Source organism: Mustela lutreola, chromosome 16 (genome assembly GCF_030435805.1).
Source record: "Mustela lutreola isolate mMusLut2 chromosome 16, mMusLut2.pri, whole genome shotgun sequence".
In the NCBI taxonomy this organism is placed as follows: domain Eukaryota; kingdom Metazoa; phylum Chordata; class Mammalia; order Carnivora; family Mustelidae; genus Mustela; species Mustela lutreola.
In genome coordinates, this window is record NC_081305.1 from 18,893,775 (window position 1) to 18,914,465 (window position 20,691).

Genomic DNA, 20,691 nt, shown 5'->3' on the forward strand with positions numbered 1-20,691 from the left:
GTTGAATTATATATACCATAATATACCCCATTTACCTCACTTCTGGGCTGAATTTTTGCTACCTGACTAAGATGAGATTTGCAGGCTTCCTTCCCACCCCCAGTTGTCTGTTCAGATGGAATATTGGTTGCACCTTTGTTAAAAGATAAACTGAGATGTATTAAACATCTTAAGAGTTTGGGCAAAAATTGATTTGAGATGGGCAGCATCCAGTCTAGCAGATAGAAAGGAGCTCCAAGAGAGCTATACAAAATGAAAACCTTTTATAGTCAAAAGGAAGCAGGAACAAGGAAATAACACTGGCAAAGAAGCTGGGTGTTTGTTGCAAGGTTACTTTGCTTTAGGTGTTGGCCAAAGTCTATAAAGCAGAAGATAACCTAACTAGTATTGATCACCTAGGCTATTCCTTATGGACTGGCCTAATGTTCCATTTCAGAAGAGTAAAAATGATTAAGTCTTGGTTTGGTGAAGTGGGGTTTAGCATAAGCAACTCCATTTTGGGCCCTTGTGGTTTTTTTCTGTGGTTTTGTTTTGTTTCGTTGTTGCTGTTGTAACAGTTTCTTGAGGCATCTAGTACATTTATAGTCTAGACCCTGGTTATGTTCAAGTGCAGAGGAAAGAGTGCAGGCTGTGAGGCAAGATAGATGGCTTGAATTCCAGCTTCACCCCTTAATGAATGCTAAAAAAGTCACCTAAATTTCCGAGGATCAGCTCAGTGAGGATTATGGGAGTGACAATATCCACTTGCAGGACTGTTGGGAGGAATAAATGACACCCTAAGTGCATGTCAGGTGTCTGGATACAACACGTGCTCAAGTGCTCAAGTAATCTCCAATAATTAATTCACCAACCAGTTGAGGGTATTGTTGGCCACCCATCCCCCAAGCCTTGCCAAGTCGGGGTTCATTCCGCCAGCGTCCCGTTAACGGGAAGATTTCTTGGCTGCAACCTGCTCAGGTCCTGCCTTGAATTGTCCCTCACGGAGAGCGGGTGAAAAGCGACCGGGTCTCTTTAAGAGCCCGGTCCCAGCAGGCGCCCCGGCGACCAGCGTGGCGGTGGAGGCGGTGCGCTGCGCTGGCGCAGACTTGCGCAGGGAGGAAGCCGCGCCGTCGGGTCCCGCCGCCGGGATATGCTGCTGCGGCCGCTGCGGAGCTGGGCAGCCCGGGCGCTGCGGCGCGAGGGGCCTGGGAGCCTCGCCCCCGGCCAGGGGACGTGGGGGGCGCAGCACCGAGCCTGGCTTCGCGGTAACGCGTCTCTCTGTTCCATCTTTGGCGGCCCTCCTCTGGCGCTCCGTGGCCGCGGGTTTCACTCCCCGACCTCCATTCCGCCTGAACCCGAAGCTACTCCTAGGCGCTGGGATTTTGTCCCGGCGGCTGCCGGATGGTGGAGGGGCGAGGACAGTCATCGCCGCGAGCGGGTGGGGCCGTGGAGATCCCTCTAGAGAGGAGTAAGACCCTCCCACCCCTGTTCGCGGGGGCTGCTCCTGTCCCGGGCCTGTTCCAGGTCCGCTTCTCGTGGCCTTGGGGGAGACAGAGGCCGGGAGATGCAGCTAACCAGTCCCCAGCGCGGGGTGGGTGCTTTAGTCCTCAAAGCCTTCCTGCTCCCACTGGGAGTGAAGACTTCCCAGTTCAGAAACGGGAACCGCCAGCAGAATAGCTATGTTACAGGTTCTTTGGCCTCGGGCTGTTGGGTGGCACCTCAGAACCACCTGTGTGGTGGGTGGGCCGAAACCCATGCCCGCTGCCCCCAGTGGAGGGCCCCCTTGCTGCCCTCATCTGTGAGGATCATAATATGAAATGTGTGGAAAATGGAAAGTGTAATACACCAAGTGAAAAAGAGCCGAGCACAGGTGGGGCCCAGAGGTGCCAGCTGGACCCAGGCAGCAGCTGCACAGTGTCATGTGGAGGTAGACAGCAGTGGCGGGTCTGCCTCCACCCACCCGCGGAGGGTCTCCATTGTCATTGGAAGACATTTTTAGGCCAGGGAGTAAGTGTAAACATTACTGTTTTTGTGGTGGTTTCCAAAATTAAGAGGAAGAGTGAATTACTTAAAACTGACCTTAAAATTTGATTTTGTTTCTTTTGTAGATAAAGATAGAGAAAACAAAAAAGAGAAAAAATCAGTGGTAAGTCTTTTATATGCACTCCCCAGTGTAGTGTGTGTGTATAATAAAGTGGGAAGATTATATATTCTGAGAGAGAAGGGGAGAGCTGAGGGCAGTGAAGGAATGTGTGCACATAGTAAAAGACAAAAATATGAAGATCTCCAGGGATGAGGAAGTCTTGTCTCCACCGCTGGACCTCAGACCCCCTGCCCAGAGGCTGCCTGTTCGCAGGTGCTGGTATGTCCTTATCAAGAGTCTGCACAGTTGGGAGCATACATGTATTCAAAGCCTTTAGGTGGGTTTGGACTGTCAGCTTGATGAATTATTACAAAAGGATTTGAAAAATGCTCCTCTGTGTGGGGAAGGTTGGTTTTGCCCTGGGATAATGGGTGGCTGCCTGGCTTTGAGACAAGGTCTGCTTGCTGCTGCCCCCTGCCGTCCAGTGTTGAGACTAGTGGGTGGGTGGGGGTATCAGAGAGAATCCATGGGAGTCCACAGACAGGGCTTCAGCCGGTGTAGTGACTTTGAGATGCCAGCTGTGGAGTGGGCCTGGGGCTGGTGTGAGGTTGAAGGTTAAAGAGGGCCAAACTAGACATGTTCATGGGGATGCTGGAGGCGTTAGCTGGCTGCGGTGGGGAACAACATTTTGGTCACCGTCAGTCCAGAGGCTCAGTTCCTTGAGGAAGCTAGAAGTTGGTAGCTTCTGTGGCTTGGAAGGGAGTGGTTTGTTGGCTGGTGACAGGAATACCTTGGCTGAGATCTGCAGAGGGCAGAAAGGGTGGGCAAGTCCTTGGGGTATTTGGAGGAGATGGAGAGGGCCTGGGAAGGAGTCAAGTCACACAGAGAGCATTGGTGATTGCAACACTTGAGCTTTATGGAAGTGTGTTGAAATGAGAGGTGGAGTGGGTTCTAAAGGTGGGTACTGCAGAAGGAGGGGTATTATTGCACTGGCTGGGAATTGATGCACTGCTGTGCTAATTATCAAGCTAGCACTTATGTGAGCCAGGCCTGTCCTGGGTGCTTTCAGACACATAGTAGGTCCATCAGAAGTGGTATGGAGTGTGCACTTAGGCCCAAGGCTACTCTTAAGCATTCAAATCTAATGAGTTCTTGGGGACCAAATAGCCCCTGTTATTAGTGAGTCCCTATTCTAATGGGAGAGAGGGCAATAAATAGGACCATGGTGGACCCAGAACAGCAGTGAATCTGGGGGCTGTTGAGTAGAGGACAGGGCCTCCAGAGGACAGTGACTAAGGGGAGCCTTGGGGAGCTTTGAAGCCTCCTGGGAGATGAAGGAAAAGGGGAGGCAGGAGTGTTGGAGCAGAGGGAGTGCAAATGTGGGTCAGAAGGAGGAGAACCTGCAGGCCTGAGGATTGGGCTGGTCCCCAGAGAGCTGGTGAGGAGGGGCTGGAGATAGGTCCGGAATCCTAGAGCCACTGAAAGACTTGACTGGATGTGATCTGGTTTGCCTCTTGGGAAGAGATGGTGGTGGACTGTGGGTGGGGTTGAGGGGCACTGGTGGGCCAGACTGGAAGGCACAGAGGCCATTGGGGAGGCTGCTCCAGCCACATGGGGGTAGAGGCCTTAACTGGGGACCAGGAGGACAAGCCAGGTTCTGCAGATGAGTGGGAAATAGGGCCTGGAGCAGTTGCTGAGTTGCTGGGTGAGGGCCAGAGACACCCGGGGTGTTGAGGGGTGAATGGTGCAACCTTCCCTGAGGACTGGAACAGGAAGAGGAGCCGTATATGGGGGTTGGGAGGTGACAAATTGAGGTACCCAGAGGACGACACACAAGACAGGATGGTTAGGGAATGTCTGTGCGGAGGGAAGTCAGTCACCACCGTGGAATAGGTACAGGAACTTCTAGAAGAAGGTCTTATCTAAACAACGTTTTCCTACAGTGAACAGGAAGGAGACAAAGTCTATGCAGAACAGTGTTAGGTTGAGCTCTTCTTCATTTTTGAGGAAGACAAAAAGTTGTTTCCTTTAAAGAGCAGCAACATAACATCAAATCCTTTAGGGCCCTGATAGGATCTGCCTTTTTGTGCACTCTGTTAGGCTCATTTTGTGGTTTTGCATCCTAAGGGAGTGAACTGGCGGGGACCTGGAATTGGAGGGGGGCCTGGCATCTGTCGGAAGTGTGATGGTCTGGTCTCCTGGATACATGTTAGGATCAAGACAGGAGGAAACCTTCACAGCTGATGGGCAGAGTTTCTAGTGGGGGGAGCAAAGTGAGATGGCCCCAGAGTGTGGGTTCAAACTGTCCTCTCTCCTTTTTCCCCCTCCTATAAGCCTCATTTTTCTCTTCTGTGAAAGTGTTGTGACCCCCTGCTTAGCTGGCAAAGTTGAATATGGTACTGGTACACGTTACCCATTTCATGGCCTGGCCCTTAGCAAGGTACTCAAGCAAGTCCTCTCCTGCCGGATACTTTCTAGTCCATGTTTTCCTCTGTAAAGCAGTGAGTGGGGTACTACAGAACATACACATGTTTCCCAGCCTCAAATCCGTTGGGCTCTGGTTAAGGAGGCAGAACACTTGGGCCTAAAATCTAATAGTGTGAGGGGTGGAGCTACGGAAGGGGAGAGCTGGGTGGGCAGTGAGTCTAGGAGTCGACATAAGGGAGGGTCTGTCCTGGAGGTTGGTGGGCCGGTGGCCATTAGTGGTGGGCCTGGAGCTGAGGGTTGGTTTGTTACTGCTCATGGCGGGACCCTGGAAATGTGTGCACATTGAAGTCTTAGACTGAATCATTTATGCTGTTCACCTGAGCCTTTCCCTAAAAATTCTTCCCTGATACTCCCCTGGGTGCACGATTTTTGGTTCCAATGTGCATTTGTCTTTTGTTAGATCTGCGTTGAGGGCAACATTGCAAGCGGGAAGACGACATGCCTGGAGTTCTTCTCCAACACAGCGGACATGGAGGTATGGCCTCCATACTGGGTTCGAGAGAACCCATAAAATAAATCCCATAAAAGCTATGGGATTTGGGGCACCTGGGTGGCTCAGTGGGTTAAAGCCTCTGCCTTCAGCTCAGGTCATGATCCCAGGGTCCTGGAATCGAGCCCCGCATCGGGCTCTCTGCTCTGTGGAGAGCCTGCTTCCTCCTGTCTCTCTGCCTGCCTCTCTGCCTACTTGTCATCTCTGTCTATCAAATGAATAAATAAAACCTTTAAAAAAAAAAAAGCTATGGGATTTATTTCCCATAGAAATAAAATGCGAGCCACATGTGTAATGTGATATTTCTAACAGTTTTGCTAAAACAAAACAAAACAACAAAAGAAACCCCGAAAAGAATATTTAATTTGATGTAATATAGTCTAAATGTTATCATGTCAACATCTAATCCATATAAATACCATCAATGAGCTATTTTGCATTCTGTTTTTCACACTGAGTCTTCGAAATCTGGAGTGTAGTTCATACATATGGTATATCTCAATTTGGAACAGTCACATTTGAAGTTTGTAAGAGCCACATGTGGCTCATGGCCACCGTGTTGGGCAGTGCTGGTGTAGACTCCCCTGTGGTCTGGTTAAGAGGGGTCCATGGACTGTTGAGAGTGGCTGGAATATGATAGTGTTTCGTCTGAGATACCCGTGTCCACACAGGGGGACATTACTGGGGGTAGCCCATTAACATAATCTCTCATTTATTTTCAGCCCAGTCACTCAGAATAACCCCACAGATACTTGAGGACGGCCTCTACACTAAGACCCTGACTCTTCTTCCTGGAAGAGTTCAGTGGTGTAATTTTTTCTGTTTCTGTCTCTTTTTTGTTAACTCTAGTTTCTACAGTTTTCATGCATTTAGAGGTTTTTTCTTTCATTCTTTCCCTTCCTGCTTTTTACTTCTACTAAAAATATGTATGGCTTGAGGTGTGCCTGGGTGACACTGTCTGTTAAGCATCCGACTGTCAATTTCAGCTCAGGTCCTGATCTCATGGTCATGGGATTGAGCCCCAAGTTGGCTCCTTGCTCAGCTCAGAGTCTGCTTGTCCCTCTCTCTCTGCTTCTCCTTTCTCTATCTCTCAAATAAATAAATAAAATCTTAAAAAAAATATGTATATATACATATATATATATATATGGTTTGATAAAAAGAATAAATTTTCTGGGGCACCTGGGTGGCTAGGTGGGTTAAAGCCTCTGCCTTCGGCTTGGGTCATGATCCCAGGGTCCTGGGATGGAGACCCGCATCTCTGCTGAGCAGAGAGCCTGCTTCTTCCTCTCTCTCTGCCTGCCTCTGTGCCTACTTGTGATCTCTCTCTGTCAAATAAATAAAATCTTAAAAAAAAAAAAAAGAATAAATTTTCTGTAGCCATAGTTTTGCTTGTACAGAAAAGAGTTTGCAGGCCTAAGACTGCTGTCCTCAGAGTGGCCCGTGTGCCAGATTGGCCCTTGTTTAGCATGTGGAAACTTAGATTTGGGGAGAGTTTTACCATTTCCTAACTCAGAGAAATGGCTCTCTGTGCCTGAACTGTTTGTGCAAATAATACAGTTTATTCTGGATATCTGCTTTCTTTCTGGAGGCTGGAGTTTTTCTGTGTGCAGGCCAGAGACGGCCTACATGCCCAAACTCTGATAAAAAGCCTGAACTGCGGGGCTCAGGCCAGCTTCCCTGATAGACGCCACCTCACACGTGTTGTTCCGGCTTGCTGCCAGGGGAATTCAGTGCTTCTGGTGTGACTCCCCCAGAAGAGGCCCCTTGGAACCTTGTGCCTGGTCTCCCCACAGACTTTGCTCTGTGCCCCTTTTCTTTCTTTCTTTCTTTTTTTTTTTTTTTTTTTTTAATATTTTATTTATTCATTGGACAGACAGAGATCACAAGTAGGCAGAGAAGCAGGCAGAGAGAGGAGGAAGCAGGCTCCCTGCTGAGCAGAGAGCCCAATGTGGGACTCGATCCCAGGACCCTGGGATCATGACCTGAGCCGAAGGCAGAGGCTTTAACCCACTGAGCCACCCAGGTGCCCCATGTGCCCCCTTTTCTTTGTCAATTTTGTTTTGTATCCTCTCCCTGTAACAAGTCGTAGCTGCGGATATCACTGTAGGCTGTGTCCTGGGCGTCCTCCTGTTGAGTCCTCACACTGGGAGGAGGCTTAGGGCTCCTGACATGCCTGTCCTGAGCGGTGGCACTCTGCACGGCACTTAGGGAGCACTTAAGTTCTCCGGTAAGACCTCAGACCCGGGGAAGAGCGACGGAAATAGTAACAGTGTTGAGAGTAAGCACCTGGGGAGGCTCCCACTGTACGCCAGGCACGGTGTTGAGGCTTCATTCTTTGTCTCACTGATTTTGTCCTTCTAAGGGTCCTCTCTGTGAGTAGGTACGATTACTGCCTGGGCTGCAGAGCAGGAAGCGGACTCTGTGAGGTTACGGAATGGCTCTGGGTGGGGCCGCGAGGCTGGTGTGTGGTGGTGAGGCTGGTGTGTGGTGGCGCCTGATCCCAGCCCCTGTCACTGCCTGGGCGACCGCACCCTTGTTTGGTTCTGTAATTCTGAGGCCTTTGCTGCCTGTGGGAGGGCCTTACTTGGCCTTCGGATCTTACTTAGCTCAGTGCCCTCAGACTTCCTCTCCAGGGAGGTTATCCTTGTTGGTGGAGAGTCTTCTGATCTCTCTGTATCCTTGTTTTGTACTACTTCTCGGGGTTTGAACATATGTGATTTCTGTGATGATCTGATTAGGGTCTGCTTCTCCCAGAAAGGTTTTTTGTTTTTTGTTTTTTTTCTTTTTAAGATTTCCTTATTTGTTTTAGAGAGAGAGTTGGAGAGAGCGTGGGCAGGCACGTGAGTAGTGGGAGGGGCAGGGGGAGAGAGCGCGAGAGAGTGAGCACGGAGAGAGTGAGTCTTGAGTAGACTCCCTGCTGAGCACACAGCCCCATGGGGGGCTTGATCCCAGGACCCTGAGATCATGATCTGAGCCTAAACCAAGAGTCAGATGCTCATCTGACTGAGCCGCCCACGTGCCCCAAGTTCAAAGTTCTGTAAAAGCAGGGACCGAGGTGGTGTTGCTCTTGCCTAGCATGGTACCTGGTACAGCGAGTTGTCAGTAAGTGTGGCCTGATCATGCCTTGGCCGGGGCACAGGTCAGGGCCGCCTGAGACCAGCCTCCAGTGGCGGCCTGAGTAGAGCAGCACATGCCACTCGGGATAGGAATAGAGTGCAGAAGACCCAGAAAGAGGGCATTTGGGAGGGTCGGGGCAGAAGTCACAGAGGAAGGAATACTGGAGCTGGAGTTTGAAGGATGTGTAGGAGTTTTCTGTGTCATGGAAGTTGATGTGAAATCAGGTCACATGGGCATACTGGGCAGAAGGAACAGCATGAGCAAAGGCTCAGAGGTGTGGGAGGTGGGGGGAGGTTACTCATCATGGCTCCCACGCATTGGTTTCCTCTGGTCTTCTGTGACCTATAGACCCTGCTCACATGTACTCTCAGGTCCCCAGATGGATCCAGGTACTTTCAAAATTTTGGCCCCAATAGCCCCATTTAAATCCTTTCAGCACATACCTGTACCCCAGAGAGGGTCTGGCACGGTTTAGAAGTGAACTAATGCAGTGTGACTCTTAGCTGTCAGCATGCCCAATGCAGAGAACAGAGGGAAAAGTGGAGGGGGAGCAAATTGACTGAGGTCGCAGGAGAGGCGCCAAGCAGGGAAGCTGGCCCGAAGCTTCCCTCTTGCCTTCTCTCCCCTGTCTGCCCAGCTGGACTTGAGGACAGTCAGGGCTGCGGTGGAACACATGGAGGAGAGGGTGAGAGAGATGCCTTGTCCTCAGGGAGCTCCCGAGGGAGCTGGAAAGGTGGCCTGTGTGCAGACTTGCATGCAGGGACAGACACCATTCCAAGGTCACTTTGGGAAAGCATGTGAGAAAGCCATGTCCGGGTGGAGTCGTGGGTTCCCGGAGAGGGTTGCCCAGCTTTCAGTCACCCTGGGGGCCTGTATTCCGAGGAACGGCAGACCGCTGATGTTTCCTTTTTTTGCAGGTGTTACCGGAACCCGTGCCCAAGTGGAGAAATGTCCGTGGTCATAATCCTCTGGTGAGTGTGCTATCTCCTGTGTGACTGCCAGCTTCCGCCTCAGTGCTCGGGCCTGAGCCTGCCCCCTCCCTGCACAGGCCTTTTCCAGGCTCTTCCCTGGGCTGGAGGAGAAGAGGGAGGAGAAAATGGAAAACGGCCATGAGTACGAGTGTGTCCTGACATCAACAGTCTCTGAGGCCTGGCTGGGTGTTCGCAGGTCATGGGGGTCCCCTGTCAGCTGTCCCAAACTATCCCAAGTGGTCTGTCTTGGCTGTTTCTTGCTGCTCATTCTTCCCCTACCCTTTCCTAGAAGAAACTCATTAGGAGCGAGGTCTCCCCAGGCCTAACCCCTAGGACCTCTGTAAGTAACCAGGTTCCTTGGTAAGCCTCTGATTTGGGTTTGCACTTGGCAATGTCCAAGGACTGAATCTGGCTCACCCCGAGGCTACCTGTCTGCTTTCCCAGGTGTGGACCTAGCAGCAGGGGCTGTGGTATGCTTGTGTCCCTTCCCCTGTCTGCGCCAGGCGGAAGGCTCTGCTCTGGCTGCTTCCAAGAGATGGGTGGGGGTTTGAGTCCGGTAAGAGGGAGCTGAAGAAAGGGATATTGCTTTTGGGCTCTTGCCCCGTGATGGACAGATGCTTAGTTTTAGTTTTTATGCAAGGGTATTGCAGCTCAAATAAGCTGTCAAAGGTCTTACTGCCGGCGAATGACAGACCTCGGTCTGACTAGAGGAATAGGGGAGCTGGTGCTGTCTCTTTGTTTCCAGCAATGCTACTGACATCTTGTGTGGTTCTGTAGCCTGTGAGTTCCACTAGTGGCAAGGACTGTGTCTAATTTGGCTGACTGTTGTTTGTTAGGACATAGTGGCCTGCACTTGTTCTTATTCATTCCTTCTCCCAGAACTTACTGCATGCCTACCACGTGCCAGACTCTGTCCTAGGCACTTGGCAGAGAGCAACTCAAAGCTCCTGTTCCCTTGGCCTTCATAGTCCTGTGTGGGGAGGCAGAAGGCAATTTGGTGTATGATTTGGTGGGTGGTGTTAGGAGCTATGAAAACATCTAAAGCAAGCAAAAGGATTTTATTTCATAGGGCAAAGACTGTTAGAGTCTTTGAATAAAGAATCCCAGAGACATGAACAGTTTCATCTCTGTGCATGTGGGAGAAGAGGGAATGCCAGTCATTCTCATTTGGGCATTAACAAAGAAGCCTCAGAAGCACTCATATTCTCTGGGAACCAGGGCTGGATTATTAGGTTAGACAGGTCACAGATGTGTGTTAGGGCTCAGAGGTGACATGTTACAGGACGCAGTCCCAGTCTCAGGAGTCTGTGTCTCTGTGGTACAAGGAACATTTCCAGTGACAGTATCATAACATGAAATATGTAATAGAATTAGATATTTTGAAACACGTTTCCACTCTGGACAGAAGGGCAAGATTGATAGTTTTGTGAAAAGTCTCATTTCATCACTTTGTCTGAATCGGCTCTCCGATGCCGGAAGGTGTCTGTTTGCGCAGCCTTCCAACAGGGAGGGTTTCTCCTAACTTGTCTCAGATTTTCTTTCACCTGTAGGTAGGAATCTGCAGTTTCTTAGGCGAGCACTGGAACTTCATTTGTTAGCACCAAGAGTCAAAAACAAAAGCGAAAATGTGGAAAAGAGCAGAATTTCAGATTATTAGCAAGAGGAATGTGGAACATGGACTGTTGTATATGTACGGGCAAGAGAGAATGCTGGGCATGGGGCTGCTCTTTTGGCTAGGATAGTTGGGGAAAGCATTTCTGCTCAGGTGTCATTGGAGCACAGACTTAAACATATGGAGGGAGGGAGCAGTGCAGATATCTGGAGCAGAGTGTTCCATTAGGCGCAGCAAATGCAAAGGCCCTGAGGCGGGATTGTGTTTGGGTGTTTGGAGGAACACTCAGGAGGCTCCTGTGGTTGGAAGCACATTGAGTCAGAGGGAGGATGGTATGGGACAAGAGAAGATGGAAGTGATTTCCTAGGGCCCTGTGGGCCTTGATAACGGCTTTGGATTTCATTCTGGATGCAGTAGGAAGCACTGGAAGGTTCTGAGTAGAGGAGTGACAAGAGCTGACAAGGAGTGACAAGAGCTGAGGTTTAGCAGGTGCACGTGGACCACTGGGTGGAGAAGGGAATGCAGGGGGCTCCACAAACACTTGTTAAATGACTGAGTGAGTGTTCCCTGGGGACTTTTTATAGGCTTCTGTCACAGCTGTTACTTGGTTGTCCTGTCCCTGCTCCAGTGCCTCTCTACTCTGTCCACTCTGTCCTCAGGGCCCCGACACCACGTTGGGTTCATTCCTGGCCCCACCTCAGTCCCATGTGGGTTTCACGAAAACCCCTTGGTGACGGAAGAGACCAGAGTGCTACAGCTAGAGCTCTTTGAGGTAAAATGCTGCCTTCTCCCTCGTGCAGGGGCTGATGTACCGCGATGCCTGTCGATGGGGCCTCACGCTGCAGACGTACGTGCAGCTCACCATGCTGGACCACCATACTCGTCCTCAGGTACATTTCCGATGCTCAGCTTCAGCCTTCTCAGAGTATTCTTCACGTGGAGGGTGTAGGGTTGCCAGGAAGGGAAACCCCACAAGGAAGCTGCTCAGGACCTGGAGCGCTGCTCAACCGTCTCTGTGTCTGGGGCCAAGTTTTCCTGTCCCTGCAGCTCTCCCAGGTCCAGCCTCTGGCGCCCCTACCCAGCAACCTCAGGTAGCCACAGAGTTGCTTGGGAGGCCACGGTGAGCCCTAGTCTTCATGACCTGACCGCTTCTGGGCTCAACATTATTTACCTCAGTTCTTCGAGTGTGCCTGGAGCTGGAGCAGCAGAAGCACTGGGAACTTGTTAGAAAGGCACATTTTCAGGCCCCATTCCAGACCTGCTGAACCAGACATTCTGGAGCTGGGGCCCAGCAGTCTGTTTTATCAAGCTCTCCAGGTGACTTCAGTGCATGCTTTGTTTGCACGTTTGAGAACCACTGATCTAACCTTCACAAGATCTGACTCTTGGTTCTGATTGTTGGGAGAAAGAATCTGACTGGCTCAGCTTGGGTCCTGTGTCTAGCCCTGGGCCAGCTGGGTGTTGAGAGAGAGCACACACAGGCTGCTTAGACCTCTTCCATCGGGCCTCTGAATAGGGATGGAGTCTCTTAGAAACCAGGCTGCTGAGGAGAGCCTGATTGGCACCTGTGGTTCAAAATTGAAAGCACCACTTGAAAGGTGAGCTTTGGGAGCTCTCCATGAGGGAGACGGGAGATCCCTACAGCCAGCGATATGGCCACAGCCCTCTGCTGGATGGTGCAATCCAGGGCTGGGCTGTTGTCACTGTAACTATCATTCTATAAACCTGTATCTTTTAAAAATGGAAAGATGGGGGACGCCTGGGTGGCTCAGTTGGTTAAGCAGCTGCCTTCGGCTCAGGTCATGATCCCAGCGTTCTGGGATCGAGTCCCACATCGGGCTCCTTGCTCAGCAGGGAGCCTGCTTCTCCCTGTGCCTCTGCCTGCCATTCTGTCTGCCTGTGCTCTCTCTCTCCTCCTCTCTCTCTTTGATAAATAAATAAAATCTTTAAAAAAAAAATGGAAAGATGGAAGCAGAACCTTATGAATTTCTGTCTCCCCAAGTATCTGTCTAAATGATACAGATCAGAGCATCTGAGGTTGGCACTTTTCCCCTTCGCCCACTTCCCCCGAGCAGGACTGGATTGCAAATCTAAATGGTATCTTATAGATCTGAATATAAGGGGAGATGCGTGTGTTTCTCTGTTTAAGGAGATCTACCATGAAAGACGCAGAGAGAGGAAGAGAGGAAGAGGAAACAGAGGAAGAGAGACAAGGAAAGCGGAGTGGAAGGAGAGAGGTTGAGTGGGGGGCTCGCAGCAGATGGGCAGCAGAGAGTCCTAAGTAAGGAGAGGATGAAAAAAATAGGAAGGAAGATGGACGGACAGATAAACGCAGGGAAGGAGAGTCAGGAAGTTCCTGGGTTATGGCCTCAAAGGTGTCTGTGATTTGCTGGTCCAGGTGCCATGCATGCTGTGGGCCAGACTGAGAGAGAGCAGGGTGTGCCCATTTGGGCACAGTCCTTCCCAGTTTCGAAAGGGCTGCAGCGATCCCCAGCCAGCCCTGTGAGGAGGCACCAAGGTCTCCCATCTCTGCAGGATTCCAGAAAGCTAGGCTCTCAGTCGCTGAGGGCAGCTGCACCCCAGCCCTCTCGGGGCTCTGCCTCCGGCATACAGAGCCCTCTGCTCGAGCAAGTGCGCATTATTGAGCTCCATAGTCACTCCACTTTTCACTTGACAACCCTCCGCTGGACAGCACTTGGCAGTTTTTCTAGCACTTCCCCCAATCGATAATCCAGGGGAGCCTTGCCTCTCCTGTGGAAGAGGCTGCTGCTGACAAGCTGTCAGTCCCTGCTTTGCTGCACTGGCCACGGAGCTTCGGGGTGTGGGGAGGGTCCCCAACGGAGCCCGGAGCGCCGCTGAGCCCCATGTCAGCCCCACACTGTTGCTCTGGTCACTGCCTCCTTCTCCCACAGCTTCTCTGTTCTTGTTTGGTATAGGCAGGGGGAGCAACAGGCGTTGTTCAAGCCTTCCTGACCTGAGTCAGTGAATCACTTTGTTTTCTTTTAGACATCACCTGTACGGTTGATGGAGCGGTCGATTCACAGCGCAAGATATGTTTTTGTAGAAAACCTATATAGAAGGTACCGTAGTTTGCACAATTGATAATTTGTGAAACCATTTATTTTGTAGAAATGAAATTGGAAACTGTTTATTACAGGACAGCGCTTGAATGCCTACAGTGTGGTATTGCTTAGCCCCTGCCACAGTAATGCGCTCTCACAACCAGCCACAGACCCTTGGGCGGACAGTTTGCTTGCAGTGATTGCTCAGTCGGAGAGGGTGGTCGACCTTGATGGCTGGGCTCCGTGCTGTGTCTCAGATGGCTCTGGCAAGGGTGACTGGGGTGACTGATCTCTCTCCTCTTGCCTCTAATCCTCCTCTGGGACCAGCAAGCTAGCCTAGACAATCGTCCTGGTGACGGCAGAGAACAGGGGCACCAGCAGGAATGCACCAGTGCTATTGAGGCTGTGTTTCACATTTGCTAACATCCATCGGCCAAAGCAGGCCCGCCCCCACCCCCACCGCCACCCCCCAGCTGTCCCCAGGCCAAGAGGCTGGGAGGGCCCACGTGGGTCACACAGCGAAGTGGGAGGGTGTGGGGCCGGCTGAAGACCCAGAGCCACAGGGCATTCAGTCGAGAACATTTTGCTCAGTGTTTGTTACAGATTCACTCCAAACTGTCTTCTGCCTTCATGGGAGTGAACTCTGTCATGTAGACATAGTTAGGGGCCTGCTGGTATCCCACCGTGCTGAGGCCTCAGAGGCTTGGGAACCTCCTGATTTCTGTGCTCAGTGGACCGCTGATTCTAGCGGAGGTGGGCTGCCGGCTGCCGTCTGAAGCGTGGGCTCCTTCCACGCCCCTCCCTCCCCAGTAGCTGAGTGCCTGGTCACCCTCGCCTTGCCAGCCCCCACCTTGTTGCGTCTTCCCGCCCTGAGCTCGCTGACCAAGAGGTCCTGATGTCAGATTTGTCCTGCCATCTGCCTGCCGCTCTCCACATGCCGGCTCCCCGCTCCCTCTTCTGCCGCTGTCCTCAGTGTCACCTCTCCTGGCCCCCAGCCACCCTGTCCAGGTTGTCGGCGCTTTCTCACTTTTAATTACTTCTTCCTGTTGCCTGTCTTTATAGTATTTAAAACAACTTTTAAGTAGGTTGTTTAAGTAGGTTGTTTTTTAAGTAGGTTAAACCCTATGGAATTATGAATATCTGACCAGTTTTCACCTACACGAATGGCAGTAGCACGTGGTCCAACTTCATCCATGTTTCCATGTTTATTTGTTCAGTTGTCTATTGTGTGTCGTCCCCATCCCCTGCCCCCTGGCTGGTTCATAAGCTCCTTGGGGACAGGAGGACTGGCCATGGGTAAGCCAGTCCTAGCAACTTGCCTAGCACGGACCAGCCCAGGGCTGGCACCCGGGGCGTATTGTTAGCTGTTCCTGGCCGATGCGACTCGGGGCTGCTCTTGGGTCTCCAGCCGGACGGGATCCTCAGGCTCTGGCCCCAGCTGCGTCACACCCCTTCCTACCGAAAAGGCTTCTCCCATTGGTCCTGAGCTGCCATGGGTCATGCCCGTCGGCCTGTGTGGCCCCAAAATGAGAGCCTCTGCTCCCATCTGTTCTGAGCATTAGACTGATGCCGTGGGGTCAGGACAGCAGCCGGGGCAAGTCCTGACTGTAGCTTTGTCCTCCGACCTTCCAGCAGGGGTGGGCCTGGTGCTAGCTAGAGCCCTGTCCTCCCCGCACTGTCTGGGATTTCAGTGGGGCCACGGTGCCCACTGCAGGCTTACCCAGCCCTTCACTCTCCTATGCTCCCTGCTCATCATGCCTCCCCTGGAGGGAGGGCCAGGAGGGAGGGGCAGGAGGGAGGGGCAGGCAGAGGAGGGGAGAGAAAGAACGGAGGAGCCCCACCAGTGTTTGTTTATTGCTCTGATGAAAATGTAGCCGGACACGTGGACCCTGGGCAGCAGGGTGGGACTTCCTGTGCCCTTCCCCTAGCGAGGCGGGCTCTCCTGTAACTGCCAACACCTTGGCCAGTTCTCTGTGGCAGCCAGTGGCTCCTTTCGAAGAGGGTAACCTGGACCGCCCAGGGGAGAGAGTGAGGTGCAGGGTTCGAGGAACCTGGGTCCCCTCCTGGCTCTGGAATTTGCTGTTTTTATGAGCATGGCTAGATTCCTAAAGCTCCCCCAGCCCTTCCGATCTCTAATTCCTGTCGTCTGTCTTTGGAGAGCCTATGGGGCAGTTGCCTAGTGTAAGTTTTATGCCCCTTATGCAGGTCCTTGCCTTCCCTGCTCTTAACAAAATTAACCAGTAAAACCCCTCCCCCCCACCCAACATCCCCAGTCCCCTGCCCGTAGGCTGCCCCACACCTGGTGGATTTCCCCAGGAGTCATTAGTCCCTGTTTTCCCAGGAGGCAGTTTTAGCTGATGTCTGTGGGCTTTGGGTACTCATGCCTGTAGCCCTTCATTCCAGCACTTCTGATCGCCGGTTCTGATTTCCTGATCTCTGTGGCTGTGGTTGAGGTCATAGGTCCAGAAAACATGGCTCTTGCCCTGTGAGTAGTGTAGGAAAAGACTATAGCTTTTAATTTTTTTGAGCTCTTTTCCTGCCCTGTTAACTTCATATTTATGCCTCACCCTAGCCCTCCAGAATGCCTGGCATCTGTGGTTAGGATTTCAGCACAATAGTGAACCACATGAGAAATTTGTCCTGTGTCCCTCTTCCTTTTCTTGGCATCTGATTGGTTCAAGTTCCTACAGCCTTGGGAGAGCATGGATTCCCCTAAAGACCTCTTTGGAGCCTAAAGATGGGTGGCTGATATCACTTGAAGCAGCCCAGAGGCTGTTGGTTGGTGTGTGACCTTGGGCACTCCAGGGGCTGCTGGGGGCACCGTGGCAGCCTGGGGCAGTGGTAGCAGGGTGGGGGTGAGGCCATCTGCCACTTTCGGTTTCAGGGGGATGGGAGAAGGCGGTGCTCCTCCAGCCCTTTCACTGAAGTCCTCCAGAAACTGAGGACCGCTCACACAGGTGGCAGCTTCTCCACGGGCCCTCCGAGCCTGCGGAGCCCAAAGAAGCCTGCCAGCAAGTTACTTTGAAGTCTCCTCTTTTGTCTTAGAAATTCACATGGGCTTTGTATTCTGTTCCGTAATGTGTTCTTCTGTTTGTTTCTGTAGGAAACACCATGCTTACATGGTGGCTTGGAGTATCCCCTTCCTCGGCCACATGTCCCAGAGTTCCCAAATTTGGGAGGCCGAGAGGACTCCCGGGGGAGGGGCCCTGAGAAGACCCTTCCTAGTACAGATGATCCTCTTGTGGCCTACCCCAGGTTGTCTGTGCTCCCTGGAAATGAGGGCATTCGCTCAGGTGGTTCGAGGGCCAGGCCAGGAGCCACATTTATTGCTGGTTCTTCACACTCCTCTCCTTTGAACCCTCAAGGCAGGCCTGATTTATAGGTTCTGTTGACCCTTTTGGCGGAGCAGACACTGAGATGGGCTCAGAAGGTCAGTGCTCCTTCCTGACCCGGCGGGCGGCTGGGCAGGGGGAGCTGCCCTGTGCCTTGCCGTGTGGGGCAGCAGGAATGAGGGAGTGGTGAGAGACCTCTGGGTTTCTCTCCTGAAGGCCAGAGGCTTCAGACTGGTGGGGACTCCCAGGACGCCGACCTGGGGGAGCTAGGCCTCTGTCCCTTTCTACCCAGGCATGACTGTGGGCTTCTCCCACAGATCACCGTACATCTTGTTAACATACACATGCTGCTCTGCGGAGTCCAGGGTGGGGTCTGAGAGCCTGCATTTCTAACTTAAGAGCCCTGGGAGAATCCTGCTGGCTGGGGAGCACACTTGGCAGAATAAGGCCTCAGAATAAGCCAGCCACCAGCTGCAAGGAGCTCTCTGCTGTGAGGCCGGGCCCTTTTCCCTGAGAGTTTTGTTCCTGTGGCTTCCCTGGGGTCAGGCGAGAAAGAGCCCAGTCCTGCGGGCTTTCTTGGGGGCGGGCGGCCCATGGCGGTGAAAGTTCTACAGTGCGGGGCTTCCTGTTTCCTGCTCTGCCCACTGTTTGTTCCCTTCTCATTTGTTTCTTCGGGTTTTGGTTGTTGGGGGTTTTGTTGTGTTTGCTTTAAGGGTCTGCAGGTTTACTCCTGCGCCGGAAGAGGTGCAGCCGTAGGCCAGAGGTTTTCTGTGTGGAGGCAAGTACCGCGTTTGTAGCCAGAGCTACAGGTAGGGATGAGTGCAGGGTAGCGTGGGATGTGGGCTTTCCTCGCCGTCAGTCTTCTTACAACACCAGCTTTCCTCAGTGCTGTGGGTCAGCCCCCACAAAGTGTTGTCGACAAGGTAGGTGTTTTGAGAGGTTTCTGCTCCCCCCAAATACAGATGACTGTCCTTTTGAGCCTAAACCAAATGTAGGCTAGGACTGAGTTTGGCTGGATCCTTGGCTCACACCTAAAGGAAGATGTTTTGGTTCCCACCTGTGGGGAGCTCAGCTGGGCACTGGGAGCCCCAGGATGGCATGTGTGGCACGTCAGCTCCTGTCTGGCCTGTCTCCCCCGACCCTCACGTGCTCAAGGAGAAAGCTTCCTACCATGCTGTGATGGCGACAGCCCTTTCCCAGGGTGGGGAGCCTGTTGCTGCTGCCCTTCCGTGTTGGGGTTGTTCCTTTGCTCTTTCTCAAAAACCGTTCAGAAACATTCCAACCTTGCCTTGGAATCTGGGGGTATGGTGGAAGGTTCCAGCAGGCCACATCCCGGTGTTCTGCATCCCTTGAAGCAAAATTTCTTGCCTTTTGGGCCGCCTACGGAGAGACCTACCTCTTCTGGACCCCCCACTGCAGCGAGTTCTGGGCGAACAGAATATAAGTGCACTTTGGCTGGCCAGGGGTGAGAGCAGTGTGGTAATTGCTGAAGAGGAAGATTCCAGTTACATTGTCTCCTTAACAACCGGCACTTGTGAGGCGTGGGCGTGGGCGCTGTGCTGAAAGGAAAAGCTGAAGGTGGCCAGAAAGCCCTGCAGGCAATTATGTGGCCCAAGCCCTTGGGGGCTGAGTGATTGAATGCGGAGGTTTTATAAGATTGCTGGTCGCCTTGTTCTAAGAACAGAAGTGGGGGAACTGAGTGGGACCCAGCTGGGAGAGACAGCTGACTCACCTGGGGATGGTGAACATTGATTAAGACCCTGCATTTGGAACAATAGGCAGGTTGTCCTACCTCCCTAGCTGGCCTAGGGGCTCGGACTCCTCCCCTGCTCTGGTCCAGACCTGTGACTTGGGCCTGGGTCATGACCTTGACGAAAGCTCTGCCTTTCTTCCAGCTGAGGCCAAAGAGGCACTAGAAAATCCAGAACAGCCCCCACTCCATGGACAGACCAGGGAGGGCGAGTGACATCATGGAGATCATATGGGTTTGGGGGCCACAGAGAGCCAGGCTTAAATTCCTGCATTCCTGCTCAGACTGAGTTGGGCTTCACTGCTCTGGGCCTCAGTTTTCCTCATCTGTAAATCAGGACTAAAAGTGTCCCCACAAGGTCTTGTAAAAACAAAACAAAACAAAATAATGTAAGCAGGGTGGCTGGCATTGGAGTGTGAGGTTTCTGTTCTGACCTGTGCTGTGCAAACTGGGGAGTCTATGGGCTGCAGGGGGTAGGTCACAGCAGACCGTGCCAAGTATAACAGCCAGCAGGATTCGTGTGGGCCCAGGACCTCAGTTTTGCCACCCCTAAGGAAGGGGAAGGCACCGTGAAACCTCAGTGCACGCAGGCTGCTGTTGGTAGGTCACGTGGTTAGATTTTCTGTAGAGCCGTGCTGCCCCCGGCAGGGGCTTGCTGGTGGTGCTGGGTGCCCCATGCTGGAGGCAGACGCAGGAGGAGCCAGGCAGGGTTTCCAGGAGGAAAACTGCAGCCGTGGATGAAACGGCACCGCTGCCTGATGTCTCTGTCCTGCACACCAGGCCTGGGGTTCCTCACTCAGTCAATGACGGTCTGTGGTTGATACCCGCCCCACCCATGGTGCTCTCAGCAGCCTCCAGAGGGTTTCCTGGAGCTTTGCCTGCTGACCTTGCCCTCAGGGAGGCTGCCCCAGAGCACTACCCCCATAGAGAACCTCTCCAGGAGAGCCTTGGAAAGGGAAGTCCCACTTCCTCTGTCTGCTCTCAGCCCCATCGGGGAAGCCTCCAGTTTGGCCTGGGCTGGGCTGGGCTGGGGCGGCCCCTGAGCCATCCAGGATGTGTCCTGAGAGCACCTGGAGCCGATTGTCCAGGGAGCAGCAGCGCTCAGGCTGCAGAGACCCCCACACGTGTGAGCCCTGTCCCTACGTGTTGGTGTCCTTCTGTGTACATGTGCCACTTTTTTCTGGAGTGTTGGTTTAGGTTCTGATAGAACGCTCAAGTGTTCTGTGTTGTGACTCAGCAGTGGCTGCTCCGGGATCCGGCAGCATCTGCCTTGACCCTTGTGGACACGAGTGGTATTATCCAGGGCAAAGTCTGATGCCTGACTGTCCGGCATCCTTGACTTGTGAGATTGCCGCCCTGGACAGCTCTGTGCGCTGCCGACCGGCCCACAGCCCTGTGTTGCTAGTCTGTTCTGTCTGTGTGTTTGGTGCTGGAGGAGGGAGGGGCTGATGAGCAGCTTCCATTTTGGAAATCCTCACTCCCTCCCAGTCACTTTTGTTCTGGAGAACAAAACTTGGTTTTCCAGAGAAGGGAAGCCTGTAAAGAGAGAATGGTTTGGTTTCTTGACATCAGATACTCTCAGCTGCAGCTAACCATAACCCAACTCAGAGTCGCCTGAGCAACGAGGTTGTCACTGGGTGTCTTAATGGCAGGCTTTAGAGGTGGTTTCATTCGGTGGCTCTGGCCCTGTTTTCCTATTCTAGTCTTGTTTGTGTCCTCAGTATGATTTCCTCATGGAGACAAAATGGCTATAGTAGAAACAGGCTTCTCATCTGCTGGCCAGAAGGTAGGTGTCTTGCCAGTGA

The 20,691-nt window shown here is 52.5% G+C and overlaps 1 protein-coding gene across 3 annotated transcripts in view; it reads left to right on the forward strand.

The window, feature by feature from the left end:
- The first annotated feature begins 1,059 nt into the window (after positions 1–1,059).
- TK2 (thymidine kinase 2) overlaps positions 1,060–20,691 on the forward strand; it is a 28,167-nt gene continuing 8,535 nt past the window's right edge. Inside the window, exons 1-6 of one of the 3 annotated variants that reach the window (XR_009348641.1) lie at positions 1,060–1,244; positions 2,088–2,125; positions 4,950–5,024; positions 9,077–9,130; positions 11,543–11,632; positions 13,749–13,822. Coding sequence is in view for 2 of the 3 variants with exons in the window: in XM_059151886.1 (XP_059007869.1) it covers positions 1,130–1,244; positions 2,088–2,125; positions 4,950–5,024; positions 9,077–9,130; positions 11,543–11,632; positions 13,749–13,822 (446 nt within the window). In the remaining variant the exon portion in view is untranslated. The remainder of the gene's footprint in view (positions 1,245–2,087; positions 2,126–4,949; positions 5,025–9,076; positions 9,131–11,542; positions 11,633–13,748; positions 13,823–20,691) is intronic. The other 2 variants (XM_059151886.1, XM_059151885.1) reach the window with 2 other exon arrangements.